Raw genomic sequence first — 19,320 nt, forward strand, 5'->3', positions numbered from 1 at the left:
AACTTTGACATTTTATTTCCATTTGCCAAATAAGTTAAGAGTTGAAAATGTGATTGAGACCCAAACGCATCAGTTTGTGACAACTGTTGCATCTATATGGCAAATGTGCCTAGTCTTGGCATGTGCGCTCTAGCCAACAGCTCGCAGATAGTGTGGGTAGGCTAATGATGATGTGATTATTATGGATAAGTGCGAGAATTTTTCTTTTGTCAAACGGCAGCCAAGCATCAATCATGTCACTAGAATAAACCCTCAATATTTTTTGGGAAAGAATGACCCTCTGCACCCTGTCAAGTTCACATTAAATGAATGAATCTGTAGCTTAATAAACTGCATGCGTTTACCAGTCGTAATGAGAGGACCAGACAACATATCGTTGCGTGACTCACCCTTCGATATGATTTATATATACTATGCATTTCCACTGCCATTTCTCGCATAATTAATTTTACCAACCCACAGATCCCACCATGGCGAACTAACAAATTGTGTCAACATTTTAATAAATTGTACTGGAATTTCCTGTTTCCATCAGTCTGGTTGCCAATTTTTTTCTTTCGTCATTTTATCAGCATGAAATGGTTGAATGGAAACCTGGTTAGTGTGAATGATTTTACTGTCTCTTACAATGACATTCCTCCCAGAACTCTTCCAGTGGATTACACACATTAGTCAGACTTTCTGCTGAGTCTGATTCCCAGATCTGGGGAGGATCCACTTATTGTGCTACCTGTCTAAAAGTAGCTCATGATAATCTCCTTCCATTTAGAAACCCCCACATTAGTTTCCTCGGAAACAATGCTGCTTGTTTAAAAAAAAATGTTTCCTGTGTCTGACCCTCAGTTAAGATACTCCATCCTGGATGGACTCTGGATGTCCCCAGACTCACCACCACCTCACTACCCAGCTGTCCCCAGTTTTGCCCTCCCTCCTCAGTGGGACTCACTCTGCAGGGAAGTGCTAACGGGGCCCTTGGCCTATCTGTGGACACACAGCCTGGTGGTAAAGTTTACAATGTGCTTGGACCGCTGTCAGATGGCGTGTTGTCCAGAGGAAATGGACCTTTTGAAGAGGCTCTTTGGGCGGTGTGTTGCATGGAGACTTAAGTGGATCATCACATGCCTGTGCACTGAGGTCAATTGGCACTGCTGGATCCTTCAGCACTCAAACGTTGCTTTGTAGAAACTTACAGGATTAAATCAGGGTCTTTTGAAAAGATAAGCATCTTAAAGACTAACTCTTTTCTCTCTTGTTCAACCACTTTCTTCCTCTCATTAGTATTGGAATGCTGGTACAATAGGTTGTATGTGCAGATAAATGTTTCCCTTGCTGCCAATTTTAGTTTTTAATCACAAAGTTTTTTTCACTTATTAAACAATTGTTGATCAGGTCTCTTATAAAACAATTGTTGATCAGGTCTCTAAAACTAAATGGGGGGAATTAGGAATTCTTTTTCAGAAACAAGGTAACGGAAATGGCAGAATGCACATTAAGCAAGTGCACAGCTGAACTTACATATGATTAAGAACACGTCTATACAGTATATTCAACAATCACATTGTCATTATGGCAACTAAGCTGTGTCTGTTTAGAAAAAAGTCAACCACAAACAGTTTCCCCTGTAAGCACAGGATACCTAGCTAGATCTTGATGTATCTTGTGGAATGCAGGTTGTGTGCTCAGCCTCATTCACTGCTGTCATTCAGGTTTATTTACTGGCCTCTAAGCTAATCATTAACATTTCTTTGACAGTTTTGAACATTGAAGGCAAAGTGTAAATAAAACAAACGGGCTAGAAGGGAGATTCTTGTAATACCATCAGTGTTTAGTCGCTAGTGACGATTCATGGCTGTGAAGCTGGTTTTCCTGACTTTGTGACTAGGGGCAATGGTTGGTTGTAAGGTGCATGATAATGTAGTCTCTGACTAATTGTTAGCGTCAGCCTCTGCCTCCTGAGGAGCAGTCTTTCCCAAGGGAATAAACTCCAGACTACACCCTCTGTCCCTTTTATATTTTTTCTTAAGGGGAAAGAATGGAGGGGATGTTGGGAAGAGGAAGCTCTCATTTGAGATGTAGAGCAAAGTGCAAGTCCTGGCTTTCCCCAACGGCATGACGCCAAGCCTTTGGCTCAAAGCATAAGTTAACTTATTAAGGGACGCCTTCGCATCCACAGAAGTTTGATGCAAGTTAAGGATATATCCAAAAAGTACTAATCATCCAATTAGAGCGGCGTATTTTCCAGCTTGTGTGCCTTTAAAAAAAAATATATATATTTAATTTTTTTATTTGAAGTCTGCTTTATGGCTGGAAGGAATATTTCGGTTTGCGGATGCACACTCGAGACATACAGATACCAGGAATGCCCTGGTAGCAGTTAATCAGGAAAGTTAATAGCGTGCTCAAAAAGGTGATGAAATTTCTCAAGTATTCCTACGGGTTGCTTTCAAAATGATCTTTTGATTATACCTATTCTTATGAATCAAGACAAAGGGAATACAATTGTCTAATTCTTGTGATTTTTATTTTTATTTTTTTTACGATAAAAGGCTAAATTCCTTTTTTTGTTTGACACAACAGTGTGAATGAGATCCAAGATTCATACAGTGTCCAGCAGAGTGCTCTGTAGTTGATCATATGTCTGAGAATCATTTATATTTTATGTCTTAAGTAATCACTCAGCTTCATTTGTTGCATGAGTCTGTGTGAATAGAACAGCTATGTCCAGCAGTACTAACAGAATGGGGGGGGGGCTATACTATGCTGGTGCCTGCTTAGGAGGAAAAACACTGCTCACACAGTGAAGGACTTGATACATGTTTCATTTTCATCCTGGTGAACACATGCCACTTGAATGCCAATATCAGACCTGCAACAGGAAACAAGTCCAGGGTTCAGGAGAACTGTGTGGTCTTCTTTCATTGGCTTTCAGCCTCTAAAAGAGGATGTATTCATGATCCTTTTGTTTTCATAAGTGTCCATGCAACTATAGGAGGGAGAGGAATTTGCATGCTGGATGTTAGACAGGTAGTCTTGTTTCTCTGTGCTAGTTCCTGATTTGGTTAGAAACATTCAAGGATCATTTACAGGATGAAGACTGGTCACTTTTGAATGGAGAGGGTTTCATATCAAACAGATGAGGATTATGATGAGACTACCAAGTACCCTTGATACAGTCCACCTTTTGTTCATAAGGAAATGTCTGAGGGTATAAGCTGCAGCAGGAGGAGTCACAGGTGCCTATTTTGCATGTTATTTTGGCATTTTAATGTGTCCTATCAAACAATAAAACAAATAAAGGGAACACTTAAACAACACAATGTAACTCCAAGTCAATCACACTTCTGTGAAATCAAACTGTCCACTTAGGAAGCAACACTGATTGACAATACATTTGTTGTGCAAATGGTAAAGACAACAGGTGAAAATTATAGGCAATGAGCAAGACACCCCCAATAAAGGAGTGGTTCTGCAGGTGGTGACCACAGACCACTTCTCAGTTCCTATGCTTCCTAGCTGATGTTTTGGTCACTTTTGAATGCTGGCGGTGCTTTCACTCTAGTGGTAGCATGAGACGGAGTCTACAACCCACACAAGTGGCTCAGATAGTGCAGCTCATCCAGGATGGAACATCAAAGCGAGCTGTGGCAAGAAGGTTTGCTGTGTCTGTCAGCGTAGTGTCCAGAGCATGGAGGCGCTACCAGGTGACAGGCCAGTACATCAGGAGATGTGGAGGAGGCCGTAGAAGGCAAAAACCCAGCAGCAGGACCGCTACCTCCGCCTTTGTGCAAGGAGGAGCACTGCCAGAGCCCTGCAAAATGACCTCCAGCAGGCCACAAATGTGCGTGTGTCTGCGCAAACTGTCAGAAACAGACTCCATGAGGGTGGTATGAGGGCCGACGTCCACAGGTGGGGGTTGTGCTTACAGCCGTGCAGGACGTTTGGCATTTGCCAGAGAACACCAAGATTGGCAAATTCACCACTGGCGCCCTGTGCTCTTCACAGATGAAATCAGGTTTACACTGAGCAAATGTGACAGACGTGACAGTCTGGAGACGCCGTGGAGAATGTTCTGCTGCCTGCAACATCCTCCAGCATGACCTGTTTGGCGGTGGGTCAGTCATGGTGTGGGGTGGCATTTCTTTGGGGGGCCGCACACCTCCATGTGCTCGCCAGAGGTAGCCTGACTGCCATTAGGTACCGAGACGAGATCCTCAGACCCCTTGTGAGACCATATGCTGGTGCGGTTGGCCCTGGGTTCCTCCTAATGCAAGACAGTGCTAGTACTCATGTGGCTGGAGTGTGTCAGCAGTTCCTGCAAGAGGAAGGCATTGATGTTATGGACTGGCCCGCCTGTTCCCCAGACCTGAATCCAATTGAGCACATCTGGGACATCATGTCTCGCTCCATTCACCAAAGCCACGTTGCACCACAGACTGTCCAGAAGTTGGCGGATGCTTTAGTCCAGGTCTGGGAGGAGATCCCTCAGGAGACCATCCACCACCTCTTCAGGAGCATGCCCAGGCATTGTAGGGAGGTCATACAGGCACGTGGAGGCCACACACACTACTGAGCCTCATTTTGACTTGTTTTAAGGACATTACATCAAAGTTGGATCAGCCTGTAGTGTGGTTTTCCACTTTAATTTTGAGTGTGACTCCAAATCCAGACCTCCATGGGTTGATAAATTTGATTTCCATTGATAATTTTTGTGTGATTTTGTTGTCAGTACATTCAACTATGTAAAGAAAAAAGTATTTAATGATAATATTCCATTCATTCAGATCTAGGATGTTATTTTAGTGTTCCCTTTATTTTTTGAGCAGTGTATATCATGGAGTTAATAAAGCCGCATACAAACATGGTATTGTCTCTTTGTTTTTTGTTGTTGTTTTTTTGCCTTGCATTTTGGATCCACCTTACTCATGTGTTTCATCCTAGCTCAGTGCTTTCTATGGTGGGGCAAGCCAGCAGAAAATACGGAGTTTTGTGCCGTGATTGGCTCAGTGTTCTGTCACCCATGGGGACACTACGTCACCGTCAAGTCTAAGGGTAGAGCTCAAAATCTAGCGTCTTGGGTGCTGCATAGAGCTACATTAAAAGTGCCCATCCAAGAAGGCTAAAGGTCATTGGCAACAGATAAAATTACTCCAAATCATGTTATATACAGTAGCTTTGATTGGACTGATCATGCCAATATCATACTTTCAATATTAGCTAGCAAGCTATTCAAGCAATCATCACAAATGACATTGACAATCTACTGGCAAATCCTTTTCCAATCCTTGTCCTATGAAGAGAAATTATAGATAAAACGTAGCGGTGCTCATCGGCCATTGGACATAAACATTACATAAGTCTGAAATCAAGTTGAACAATTAGTGGTTTTAAGGAATCTGTCGCGCACTGCAAAGCAATCACATGCCTGCTATTTAGTGGAGTGGGTGTGTCCTCTGGGTTTAAGTGTCTCTTTTCCAAGCTTAAAAGGATAACCATTCACATGCAACACCATGGGCCAAAAAAGGTTGAATACACTGGCCATGCTCTCAATCCAGCATGACTTCTGCTGTGTTCAAGACTACTGGAAACTCTCGAGGGGAGGGGGGGACTAGCTCCGACTGGGAAAATATGTTTTGAACGGTTATCCGACTCTGAATTCTAAGTCTGGAACACTTGCCTCTTTGTTTTAGAGTTCTGACCTGAAAATCACTGACATCATGATTCAACCTTGTTTTTTCCATAGTTCCCAGTTGTGAGTTCCCATAAATCCAGAGAATGCCAGACTGATGACACAGTTTGACAATTTTCCCACAAGAAGGACTGCTGCGCCACCTTCCTATTCAAGTGAGCACAGCACATAAGTGAATCAAAAAATGTATTGTATGCTACTGCATAAATGTAATATGCCAGGGAGATATTGTTTACTGTAGTTAAGAAAGTAATAGTAAGTGTATGTTGTGTAGTAAGCTGTTCGTAGCCCATGTGCCTCATCCTAATAATTTGGTCCCGTTCCCCCGCCTACTGTTCTGACTTGGTAGGGCACAGCCTAGCCTGTTTAAGGGAAATGTAATGATTGACTATTGTAAGAGCTTTCATTGTCTGCTTATATGCCCACTTTATTTATCCTACGGTTCTGACTTGGTGTACAAAGAGAACACTGTAAGAACGCCCCATGTTCTGAATTCTGTTGTGGTACATTTCAAAAGTGCTTAACATAGACAATATAACTATGTTCATCCTAGGTCGTTCTTAATTTGAAATTACGGATATTTTATCCACTCGTCGTCCCCTTATGCCATAGTTTGTACCTCTCAATTATCAGTAGAATCCACATTTTATTTAAGCAAGTCAGTCATATCAGCAATGTATATTTTATTTTTTAAGCCAGTAAATGAGGTTGAATGAACTGTTTTGCTGCCAGCAAGCCTCTGCTGATAGTCAAGCCTAGCAGTAGTAAGCACTCATTCAATGGTGCTGGAAAGGAAGCTCTGCTGCTGGGACAGCTTTATTTAGGCCCTAACAGTTTGTGGGCACCATTTGTCACTGTTATAGTGCAATTCATGTGTTGTGTAGTGACTTTGCTGGCATGCATCTAAAAAAATCGGAGTTTCTTAAACTCTACTGTGGATTCGTAGATTGTAGTTGAGAAGGTTTATACGTACAGTACATCCCAAGGGAAGGATTTCTCAGACCCAAGAGAATTTCTGGAATTTCTCACCTTCGTCCTAGTGAGCACCTAGGTGGCGAATACCATGTTCATCACTGCACTCTTGTTAAAGGTATGGGTGAGATTTAAGAAAATATGTTTTCTTATTGGAGTATTTATTCCAATGTGTAGTTTTCATGTGTGGTAGTATTTACCAACCTTTCAACACATTTGATTTGTTGCTGGATTTTCATGTTTCCACATCTCTATGGATGGATTTAGATCCTTTGCTGTTATGTATTACTATTATTTTCAACTTTGTTTGGATTCCTTAGCTCATGTAGTCAGTTCCTCCTATTGAAATCAGGATGTGTTGCGTTTGACAGAACCTGTTAAGCACTGAGTCTCTCCATAGCAACTGCTTTGACTGGGCCATAAATATTTCCTAGGACAAAAACAACAACCCTTTATCCAGTGTCAAATTTACATATGAACATGGAAGCCAGGGCAGGTTGGTTTGCATACCCCCCACCTGAACATGTCAATCTCGCAACATCTCTCAATGCTTTGCAACTGACAAGTTACACAATTCTGTGGCTTGCTTGTCATATTCTGTCTTATGAAGGAAAGTTGATGTTGGAAAAAGGATATAGCTTCCTGATGAAGAGATGTATCAGAGAACACGAGACAATGTTGGGGGATGGTGGGGAAATGCGAAAGATTATTTGTCTTTGATTTGCCACTCATTGACCACACAAATGTCATGTTGTCAGGAAAAGGTCCAGTTGGGGATGTCTTCACAATATTGTTTTGATCACATGGACTGGAAAATGTTCCAGGTCGCCTGAGAATAGTATTGACGTATACACTGACTTGGTGACTGGGTTCATCAGGATGTTCCCACTGTTAAGATTTTAGAACGTATCCAAACCAAAAATGGTCGTTAGATGGGAGCTTTTGTGCAAAACAAAGTGGGAACCACCTCATTTAACCATGGCAAGGTGACTGGAAACATGGATGTGTACAAATAGACCAGCTATGACCTCTAAGGCAATGGTGGAAAAATGACAGTACAGGGACAAGGATTTGAGAGGTATGTGTCAAGGACTCCCAGACAATCACTGATTACTAAGGGAAAGCCAGTCATGCCGTGAACACCGACTCCTCGCTCCTGGACGAGCTAAACACCTTCGACCACTTAGAGGAAAATTACATTGAGCTGCTAACGCAGGCCCCCGCCACTCACGAGGACTGTGTGCTCCCTGGTTCTCCGTGGCCAACATGAGTAAGTCATTTAAGCGAGTTAACCCTCGCAAGGCTGCCGGCCCGGACGGCATACCAAGCCGCGTCCTAGGAGCATGTGCAGACCAGCGGGGTGGAGTGTTTTATGTGTCTGGCCTCACTTCAAGATGTCCACCATTGTTCCTGTACCCAAGAAAGTAATTTAGTTCAGTTATCTTGGCTATTTCCCCATAGCACTCACTTCTGTCATCATGATGTGCTTTGAGAAGATAGTTAAGAACCATATCACCTTCACCTTACCTGACACCATAGACTACTACAATTCACATACTGCCTCAACAGATTCACAGATGACTCAATCGCCATTGCACTGCACACCGCTCTATCCCACCTGGACAAGAGAAATACCTATGTAAGAATGCTGTTCATTGATTACAACTTAGCCTTCAACACCATAGTGCCCTCTGAGCTCACCATTTACATTTACATTTACATTTAAGTCATTTAGCAGACGCTCTTATCCAGAGCGACTTACAAATTGGTGCATTCACCTTATGACATCCAGTGGGACAGTCACTTAACAATAGTGCATCTAAAACTTAGGGGGGGTGGGGTGAGAGGGATTACTTAACCTATCCTAGGTATTCCTTAAAGAGGTGGGGTTTCAGGTGTCTCCGGAAGGTGGTGATTGACACCGCTGTCCTGGCGTCGTGAGGGAGTTTGTTCCTCCATTGGGGGGCCAGGGCAGCGAACAGTTTTGACTGGGCTGAGCGGGAGCTGTACTTCCTCAGTGGTAGGGAGGCGAGCAGGCCAGAGGTGGATGAACGCAGTGCCCTTGTTTGGGTGTAGGGCCTGATCAGAGCCTGGAGGTACTGAGGTGCCGTTCCCCTCACAGCTCCGTAGGCAAGCACCATGGTCTTGTAGCGGATGCGAGCTTCAACTGGAAGCCAGTGGAGAGAACGGAGGAGCGGGGTGACGTGAGAGAACTTGGGAAGGTTGAACACCAGACGGGCTGCGGCGTTCTGGATGAGTTGAAGGGGTTTAATGGCACAGGCAGGGAGCCCAGCCAACAGCGAGTTGCAGTAATCCAGACGGGAGATGACAAGTGCCTGGATTAGGACCTGCGCCGCTTCCTGTGTGAGGCAGGGTCGTACTCTGCGGATGTTGTAGAGCATGAACCTACAGGAACGGGCCACCGTCTTGATGTTAGTTGAGAATGACAGGGTGTTGTCCAGGATCACGCCAAGGTTCTTGGCGCTCTGGGAGGAGGACACAATGGAGTTGTCGACCGTGATGGCGAGATCATGGAACGGGCAGTCCTTCCCCGGGAGGAAGAGCAGCTCCGTCTTGCCGAGGTTCAGCTTGAGGTGGTGATCCGTCATCCACACTGATATGTCTGCCAGACATGCAGAGATGCGATTCGCCACCTGGTCATCAGAAGGGGGAAAGGAGAAGATTAATTGTGTGTCGTCTGCATAGCAATGATAAGAGAGACCATGTGAGGTTATGACAGAGCCAAGTGACTTGGTGTATAGCGAGAATAGGAGAGGGCCAAGAACAGAGCCCTGGGGGACACCAGTGGTGAGAGCGCGTGGTGAGGAGACAGATTCTCGCCACGCCACCTGGTAGGAGCGACCTGTCAGGTAGGACGCAATCCAAGCGTGGGCCGCGCCGGAGATGCCCAACTCGGAGAGGGTGGAGAGGAGGATCTGATGGTTCACAGTATCGAAGGCAGCCGATAGATCTAGAAGGATGAGAGCAGAGGAGAGAGAGTTAGCTTTAGCAGTGCGGAGCGCCTCCGTGATACAGAGGAGAGCAGTCTCAGTTGAATGACTAGTCTTAACCTGACTGATTTGGATCAAGAAGGTCATTCAGAGAGAGATAGCGGGAGAGCTGGCCAAGGACGGCACGTTCAAGAGTTTTGGAGAGAAAAGAAAGAAGGGATACTGGTCTGTAATTGTTGACATCGGAGGGATCGAGTGTAGGTTTTTCAGAAGGGGTGCAACTCTCGCTCTCTTGAAGACGGAAGGGACGTAGCCAACGGTCAGGGATGAGTTGATGAGCGAGGTGAGGTAAGGGAGAAGGTCTCCGGAAATGGTCTGGAGAAGAGAGGAGGGGATAGGGTCAAGCGGGCAGGTTGTTGGGCGGCCGGCCGTCACAAGACGCGTGATTTCATCTGGAGAGAGAGGGGAGAAAGAGGTCAGAGCACAGGGTAGGGCAGTGTGAGCAGAACCAGCGGTGTCGTTTGACTTAGCAAACGAGGATCGGATGTCGTCGACCTTCTTTTCAAAATGGTTGACGAAGTCATCTGCAGAGAGGGAGGAGGGGGGAGGGGGCGGAGGATTCAGGAGGGAGGAGAAGGTGGCAAAGAGCTTCCTAGAGTTAGAGGCAGATGCTTGGAATTTAGCGTGGTAGAAAGTGGCTTTAGCAGCAGAGACAGAGGAGGAAAATGTAGAGAGGAGGGAGTGAAAGGATGCCAGGTCCGCAGGGAGGCGAGTTTTCCTCCATTTCCGCTCGGCTGCCCGGAGCCCTGTTCTGTGAGCTCGCAATGAGTCATCGAGCCACGGAGCGGGAGGGGAGGACCGAGCCGGCCTGGAGGATAGGGGACATAGAGAGTCAAGGGATGCAGAGAGGGAGGAGAGGAGGGTTGAGGAGGCAGAATCAGGAGATAGGTGGGAGAAGGTTTGAGCAGAGGGAAGAGATGATAGGATGGAAGAGGAGAGAGTAGCGGGGGAGAGAGAGCGAAGGTTGGGACGGCGCGATACCATCCGAGTAGGGGCAGTGTGGGAGGTGTTGGATGAGAGCGAGAGGGAAAAGGATACAAGGCAGTGGTCGGAGACTTGGAGGGGAGTTGCAGTGAGGTTAGTGGAGGAACAGCATCTAGTAAAGATGAGGTCGAGCGTATTGCCTGCCTTGTGAGTAGGGGGGGAAGGTGAGAGGGTGAGGTCAAAAGAGGAGAGGAGTGGAAAGAAGGAGGCAGAGAGGAAAGAGTCAGAGGTAGACGTGGGGAGGTTAAAGTCGCCCAGAACTGTGAGAGGTGAGCCGTCCTCAGGAAAGGAGCTTATCAAGGCATCAAGCTCATTGATGAACTCTCCGAGGGAACCTGGAGGGCGATAAATGATAAGGATGTTAAGCTTGAAAGGGCTAGTAACTGTGACAGCATGGAATTCAAAGGAGGCGATAGACAGATGGGTAAGGGGAGAAAGAGAGAATGACCACTTGGGAGAGATGAGGATCCCGGTGCCACCACCCCGCTGACCAGACGCTCTCGGGGTGTGCGAGAACACGTGGGCGGACGAAGAGAGAGCAGTAGGAGTAGCAGTGTTGTCTGTGGTGATCCATGTTTCCGTCAGTGCCAAGAAGTCGAGGGACTGGAGGGAGGCATAGGCTGAGATGAACTCTGCCTTGTTGACCGCAGATTGGCAGTTCCAGAGGCTAAGCTCAGGGACCTGGGTCTGAACCCCTCCCTGTGCAACTGGGTCCTGGACTTCCTGACGGGCCTACCCGAAGTGGTGAATGTAGGCAGCAATTCCTCCACCATGCTGATCCCCAACATGGTGGCTCCACAGATGAATGCTCAGCCCCCTCCTGTACTCCCTGTTCACCCATGAATGTGTGGCCACGCACGTCTCCAACTCAATCATCTAGTTGCTGAATATACAAGGGGTAGGCCTGATTACCAACAATGACAAGCTGGCCTACAGGGAGGAGGTGAGAGCCCTGGTGGAGTGGTGCCAGAAAAACCTCTCCCTCAACGTCAACAAAACACAGGAGCTGATCGTAGACTACAGCAGAGTGCACACGTCCACATCGTCGGGGTTGCAGTAGGTGTGTCCAAAAGCTTCAAGTTCCTCTGCATGCAAATCACTGACTACCTGAAATGGTCTCGTCACACACATTGTGGTGAAGGCTCAAGAGCACCACCTCTTCAACCTCAGGAGGCTGAAAAGGTTTGGCTTGGCCCCTAAGACCCTCGCAAACTTCTACAGATGCGTCTACTGAGAGCTTCCTGTTTGGGCTGTATTACTGCCTGGTACGTCATTTGCGATGTCTGCAACCACAGGGCTCTTGATGGTGGTGCAGTCAGTCTAACACATCACCGGGGGCACACTGCCTGCCTTCTAAGGACATCTACGGCACCCAGTGTTACAGGAAGGCCAAGATGATCAAGGACCTCAGCCACCCGAGCCATGACCTGTTCATCAAAGCTGGGACCGAGAGTCTAAGAGTCTGATGGCCTGGAGATGGAAGCTATTTAACAGTCACGACTAGCTGGCCTCTGCCCAGTACCCTGCCTGAACTTTAATCACTGTTACTAGCCGGTTGCCACCCGGTACTCTACTCTACACCTTAGACTGCTGCCCCATGTACAGAGCCATTGAATACTGGTAATTGTAATGTGTACATACTGTTTTATCCCGTGTGTGTGTGTGTGTGTGTGTGTGTGTGTGTGTGTGTGTGTGTGTGTGTGTGTGTGTGTGTGTGTGTGTGTGTGTGTGTGTGTGTGTGTGTGTGTGTGTGTGTGTGTGTGTGTGTGTGTGTGTGTGTGTGTGTGTGTGTGTGTGTGTGTGTGTGTGTGTGTGTGTACTGTTTTCTAGTCATGGCTCATCCTATATAACTACTGATGTACATGCCTTTCTAGTCATCTACTGTCTATACACATTGTGTGTGTGGGTGGTACCAATCAATATAGACACCTACTAATTCAAGGGTTTTTCTTTATTTGTACTATTTTATACATTGTAGAATAATACTAAAAACATCAACTATGAAATGGAACATATGGAATCATGTAGTAACAAAGAGTTAAACCAATCAAAAATACATGTTATATTTGAGATTCTTTAAAGTAGCCACCCTTAGCCTTGATGACAGCTTTGCACACTCTTGGCATTCTCTCAACCAGCTTCATGAGGTAGTCACCTGGAAAGTGTTTCAGTTTACAGGTGTGTGGAATTTCGATCAGGAATTCCGCACACACTATGCGTTTTGAGCCAATCAGTTGTGTTGTGACAAGGTATGATTGGTATACAGAAGATGTCCCTATTTGGTAAAAGACAAAATCCATATTATGTTGAGAACAACTCAAATAAGCAAAGAGAAACGACTTTCCTTTACTTTAAGACATGAATGTCAGTAAATCTGGAACATTTCAAGACTTTAAGTTTTCTTGAAGTGCACTTGCAAAAACCATCAAACGCTATGATGAAACTGGCTCTCATGAGGACTGCCACAGGAAAGGAAGACCCAGAGTTACCTCTGCTGCGGAGTATAAGTTCCAGCCTCAGAAATTGCAGCCCAAATAAATGCTTTTGAGTTCTAGTAACAGACACATCTCAACATCAACTGTTCAGAGTAGACCTCATGAATCGGGCCTTCATGGTCGAATTGCTGCAAAGAAACCACAACTAAAGTCCACCAATAATAAGAGACTTGCTTGGGCCAAGAAACACTAACAATGGACATTAGACTGGTGGAAATCTGTCCTTTTGGTCTGAGGAGTCCAAATTTGTCTTTGTGACGCAGAGTCGGTGAAGCATTCCAGGTGACGCTGGTTGAGAGAATGCCAACGGTGTGCAAAGCTTTCATCAAGACAAAAGGTGGCTACTTTGAATTGTCTTAAAGACAAAAATATATTTTAAGACTTGTTTTTTGGTTACTACATGACTCCATATTGGTTATTTCATAGTTTTTTTTCACAATTGTGTATATTTTTGGGAGGGTGGGGCTTTCCTGTTTTTGCATGTTATTTTTGCATTAATACGTGTCGCATCAGTTTGCAAACAATGTTTAATAAAATATATATCATTGAGTTAAAGCCGCATACAAACCACAGTGTATTTTTGTTTTCTTAAGGCAGGTCCAAAATGCAGGTGTTTCAGCCTAGCTCAGCGCTTTCTATGGTGGTGGGGCAATCCAGCAGAAAATACAGAGCGTTGCGCTGTGATTGGCTCAGTGTTCTCATTCATGGGGACACTACTTCACCGCCAAGTCTAAGGGTAGAGCTCAAATTCTAGCCTCTTGGGTGCTCCATATTACATTTAGAAGTGCCCATCCAAGAAGGCTCAAGGTCATTGGCTACAGATAAAATTACGCTAAATCACATTTGTAAAGTAGCTTTTATGGAACTGATCATGTCAACATCATACTTTGAAAATCTTAGCTAGCAATCATCATGAATCACGTCGACAATCTACTGGCAAATAATTTTTAATCCTTGTCATATGAAGATAAATCGGTCATTGGACAGAAATCGTAAATTTAAATCGCAAATTTAAATCGCAAATTCAACAATAAGTGGTTATTGCGAACAATCATTAGCCTGCTATTCAGTAGAGTGGCTGTGTGGTCCCAAGTCTAAGATTAAGGCTCATTCGCCATGCTGTCAATGAAGCATGATTTGTGCTGCACTCAAAACAACTGGTAACGCGGAACTGCAAAATCTGACTTTAGTGAGTTCAAGACAACCGGGAACTCAAAAAAAAAAAAAAAACTACAACTGGGGAAAATACGTTTTGAACTTTCTTCCAACTCGGAATTGTACATTCGGAACTCGGCCTCTTTCTAGAGCCCCGACCTGAAGATCACTGGCATGATTCAACCTGTTTTTTTCCCATAATTCCCAGTTGTCTTGAAAGCACCATAAATCCAGAGAATGCCAGACTGAGAACCCCCCCTGGCCCACCTTCCTATTCAAGTGAGCACTGCACAAGGCGAGTCCAAAAATCTTTTGTATGCTGCTGCATAAATGATTTTTTCACCTCTTAATTTCACCTAATGTTCAGACTTGGTGGTTCACATGTAGCCAATAACCTGATTATGGGAAATGTAATCATCAAATATTGTACGATCTTTCATTGTCTGCTTATATGCCCCCTTTTATTTGGTCAATAACAAAAGTTTATTTTCCACCATAATTTGCAAATAAATTCATTAAAAATCCTGCAATGTGATTTCTGGATTTTTTTTTCTTCTCATTTTGTCTGTCATAGTTGATGTGTACCTATGATGAAAATTACAGGCCTCATCTTTTTAAGTGGGATATCTTGCACAATTAGTGGCTGACTAAATACTTTTTTGCACCACTGTAGAATTGTCAAGTCGGTTAGGACATCTACTTTGTGATTGACATGTAATTTTTCCAACCATTATTTACAGACAGATTATTTAACTTTTTATTCATTGTATCACAATTCCAGTGGGTTGGAAGTTTACATTCACAAAGATTGTACTTTTTTGGAGAAATGTCCTCGGGTCTGATGACACAAAAATAGAACCATAATGACCAACATGATGTCTGGAGGGAAAAGGGTGAGGCTTGCAAGCCAAAGAACGCCATCCCAACCATGAAGCATATATATACATACAGGAAGTTGAAGCTTGGTCGCAAATGGGTCTTCCAAATGGACATTGACCCCAAGCATACTTCCAAAGTTGTGGAAAAATGGCTTAAGGACTACAAAATCAAGGTATTAGAGTGGCCATCACAAAGCCCTGACCTCAATCCTATAGACAATGTGTGGGCAGAACAGAAGAAGTGCGTGTGAGCAAGGAGGCCTACAAACCTGACTCGGTTACATGGGCCAAAATTCATCAAACTCATTGTGGGAAGTTTGTGGAAAGCTTCCCAAAATGTTTGACCCAAGTTAAACAATTTAAAAGCAATGCTACCAAATACTAATTGAGAGTATGTTAACTTCTGACCCACTGGGAATGTGATGGCTGAATTAAATCATTCTCTCTACTCTTATTCTGACATTTCACATTCTTAAAATAAAGTGGTGATCCTAACTGACCGAAGACGGGGCATTTTTACTGAGATTAAATGTCAGGAATTGTGAAACTGAGTTTAAATATATTTGGCTACGGTGTATGTAAACTTCTGACTTCAACTGTATGTTCAATTGTATTCTTCATACTATAAAATATTGCCATGGAATTTTAAGCAAATGAATTAGTGTAGGACAGATCAGGGCCTAACATAAGGACAAAGAGTATGCTATTCTGTTCTTCTGAAATGGACTACATTTTCTAATGGTAAATTTCTGTGAGACTGGCAGTTATTTGCTTGACAATCACTGGCTGACACAATTTTGACTGTCACAGTTCATATCTACTGCCATGTCCCGTTCAAAGAAGCTTAAATCTTTTGTCTTGCCCATTCACCTTCTGAATGGCACGCATACACAATCCATGTCTCCAAGGCTTAAAAATCATTTTTAACCGGTCTCCATCTACACTGATTTTAAGTGGATTTAACAAGTGACCTCAATAAGGGATCATAGCTTTCACGTGGTCCCTTGTCACTCAGTTGGTAGAGCATGTCACTTGCAATGCCAGGGTTGTGGGTTCAATTCCCATGGGGGACCAGTACAAAAACTCACTAATGTGAGTCGCTCTGGATAAGTGTGTGCTAAATTAGAAAGTGTGTATGTGTGTGCTGGACTCTGACATTGCTCGTTCTTATAGTTTGGGATTTTGTGTATTGCTAGGTATTACTGCTCTGTTGCAGCTAGAAACGAGCATTTTGCTGCACTTGCGATAACATCTGTGTACGCGACCAATAAACTTTGATTTGACATGTCACTTATTCCAGTAGGCTGTCTGAGATGGACATTGTGGTCGTTGTGGAGAAGACAAGGTGTTTTCTGATCATGAGACATCCTTAACATCAACAGTACCTTATTTGGTTCTGTACCGTATGTAGTTCACATCAATCATGTCATCATCGGCAGACAGCGTAATATCAGTTTTATGTTGTCAACTTCAAAAGAATTATGGCTGAATTGTAAACGTCTGTAGATTACATCTGTTCTAAACTGTCTGATTACTCAGCGACCCTTTAGAATGTCTTGGCTTCCTTTATCTCAGGCTGTGGAAATACTATACTATTGCTCAAAGCCAGGGGATGATGTACTCTCTGTTAATTACCTGAGCTGTTCTTCCAACAAGACCTGGCTTGGCTCAAGGGAAGTCCCATGGACCTGGAGTTCTCATTTGTTTAATTTTCTTACACTGTCTGTTCAAAGTGGCCCAAAACATGCAGGTCCCATTCACATTGAAGAACATTGTTCAACAGTATAATCTAAGGTGATCTATACCTACCCAGGGGGCCGGAGGGCTGTGAACTAACAGAAGTAGTCATGCTTGTGGAATTTACATTGTCTGTGAAGTTTAACAGGCAGCAGCGACCAGGAATTCAAAGAATTACAATTAAGGGGTCAGAATGAATACAGCAGGAATCCCAGCTATTCTTCCTAAACAACGTGATTAATGAAACAGCCCATAGTACTGTGTTCAGACATTAGCAGTTGATCTGATGTAATCCCTGAGCATGTACCTTACTTTACAATGTGACTTATTTTTAACCTATTCTATTGTCATACTGTAACTATTTGGAACAAGAAAACACCATTTGTAAAACAAAGTTATTGAAGTTGCAGTGTAGGCTCAAATGTACTCCAAATACTATGGTCTTTGTAACCTTGACTTGGATACTACTTCTGTTTGGCTGGGTTAATGATTGTATTGACATGGCAGCTGCAAAAAGAGCTTGACATAGGACTAAAACAATTTTACCAAACCTTTTAGTATGTGACTGAGCTAAAACTGGAGGGTTTGTGTTTTGGTTGTGTTGCTGTCACTCGGATTGAGTAATATTGTGGATATAAAGTAGGTCTAGATCTTTTCTGTTTTGCTATTTTGTCCGTCATGGTAAATGACTGACGTACCAGAGATGTGTACTTTCCTCTCTGCTTATCCTGCGTCTGACTTCCTTGTCCACAGAGGCCCAATGGAAACTCTGCCCTGCATCACAGTAGGCTAGCTAACTTAGTGCTAACCTTCTTGCCAGTGCCACATGTTTACCTAGGCCTACACTAGTTTCCCGATAGTGATTGAATTTAGGCTTACCGGTGTTTTAACGATGCAGCTTTCCTGCAACGGCGAAGATGTAACATGCATTTCCCAAAACACCACGAAAAGCGAATTGTCGCTAAGTGCCTTGTTGGAGGATGTTGATACTAAAAGGATCAAAAACGGGAGCGCTGCTCTCAGATCAGCTTTCTCCATTCAAATCTTTCCTTAACAGTTAATTATTTCACAATACTGACAACAGATCAGCTCCTATAGAGATATTACCACCTACGGCTGCTTAAACCAATAAAAATTCACAAAAACACCAATTTGGAACGTTAGGCTACACACATGTTGAGACAAATTAGACAATAGCCTACAAATAGCCAAATAGAACTCAATTGATTGAACAGGAAATAGATTTTACAGCTTGAAATAGGCCTATAGCGTACTGTTTATTTTAATGGAATCATCTCAGTTTTCATTTTAAGCATATTTTTTACATGTTGCTTGTTTTGTTTCAATTGCTAAGATATTGACGACTTTGTAGTCCGCTTTGTTCTGACGTTATCGGTGGTCGCAGAGACAGAATTACATGGTTTATCAATGTTTAGCTGAACGCTTCTGTGTATAAAGTGACACGGGAGGGCAGAAAAGCATCTAACGATGCACTTGGTCTGAGGCAGGTGTTAGATTATGACCATTTTCAAGTGCAACGTTAATAAGGATGGTTTTCCCCAAAGAAACACTCCCACGAAGGTTCTAACAATGAATTTAGCCTTAAGAAGCTTTCGGGAAACCTGGCCCAGGGCATTTAATTTGCATTCCTTAGCATTGCCTGCTACATCAAATCAAATTTTACAGGTCACATACACGTGGTTAGCAGTTGTTAATGCGAGTGTAGCAAAATGCTTGTGCTTCTAGTTCCGACCATGCAGTAATATCTAACAAGTAACCTAACAATGTGCTAGTAATCTAGCAAAGCCACTCCATGTGTGTGGACAAAATCGTACAGAGGATCTCAAACCAATGGAGTGTGGTATCAGGCAAAGAGTACTTTCTCTTCAGTGGGTAATCGGAGTAAGGAAAGGGGGTGGGGAAGTTGCAGTAGAGTTGGTTTACGATTGCTGTTTTCTCATATCATGTCTGGTCTGGGTGCTAGTGCCTTAGGCCTTCATGAGTTCTGTTTCCTGCCTTACCCGTCCAGTACAGCATTTGGATTGGGACCAATCTCACTGCCATGACTTGTCCTGATGGTGGTGATCCTAATGGTGAGTGAGTCACACCATTTATTTCAGAATTCTGTAAAAACCATATTACAATTTTATTAGCCTAGATCAGGTTATATCATTTGCTCTGCACTTGTAGAACTGAGCGCCTTTGAGACTTCATTAGGGTTTGTTAGGAGACCGGAAGATTAGGGTGTATGTTTGGACTGTCCTTACTCCCCCAGTATCACCTCCCAATGGCTGGGCATTGACGTCAGCACAGCGGTTCTAGGAAGGGAGGGGGAGGCCTTGGCGGTTGGCGCTCAGAACAGGCGAGGTAGTAATTTTCACAGCCAAAAGTAAATGGGGAAA

At 44.0% G+C, this 19,320-nt stretch overlaps 1 protein-coding gene across 5 annotated transcripts in view; it reads left to right on the plus strand.

Moving 5' to 3' along the window:
* Window positions 1–19,320, plus strand: part of LOC124002251 (pleckstrin homology domain-containing family G member 3-like) — a 63,294-nt gene that overhangs the window by 14,032 nt on the left and 29,942 nt on the right. For 4 of the 5 annotated variants that reach the window (XM_046309622.1, XM_046309618.1, XM_046309620.1 and 1 more), the window contains exon 3: window positions 5,741–5,841. The exons of the other annotated variant lie outside the window; for it this stretch is intronic. In XM_046309622.1, the coding sequence (XP_046165578.1) occupies window positions 5,784–5,841 (58 nt within the window). In that variant the 5' untranslated portion in view covers window positions 5,741–5,783. The remainder of the gene's footprint in view (window positions 1–5,740; window positions 5,842–19,320) is intronic. 5 annotated transcript variants of the gene reach the window in all.

This window comes from Oncorhynchus gorbuscha, linkage group LG17 (assembly GCF_021184085.1).
Source record: "Oncorhynchus gorbuscha isolate QuinsamMale2020 ecotype Even-year linkage group LG17, OgorEven_v1.0, whole genome shotgun sequence".
Lineage (NCBI taxonomy): Eukaryota > Metazoa > Chordata > Actinopteri > Salmoniformes > Salmonidae > Oncorhynchus > Oncorhynchus gorbuscha.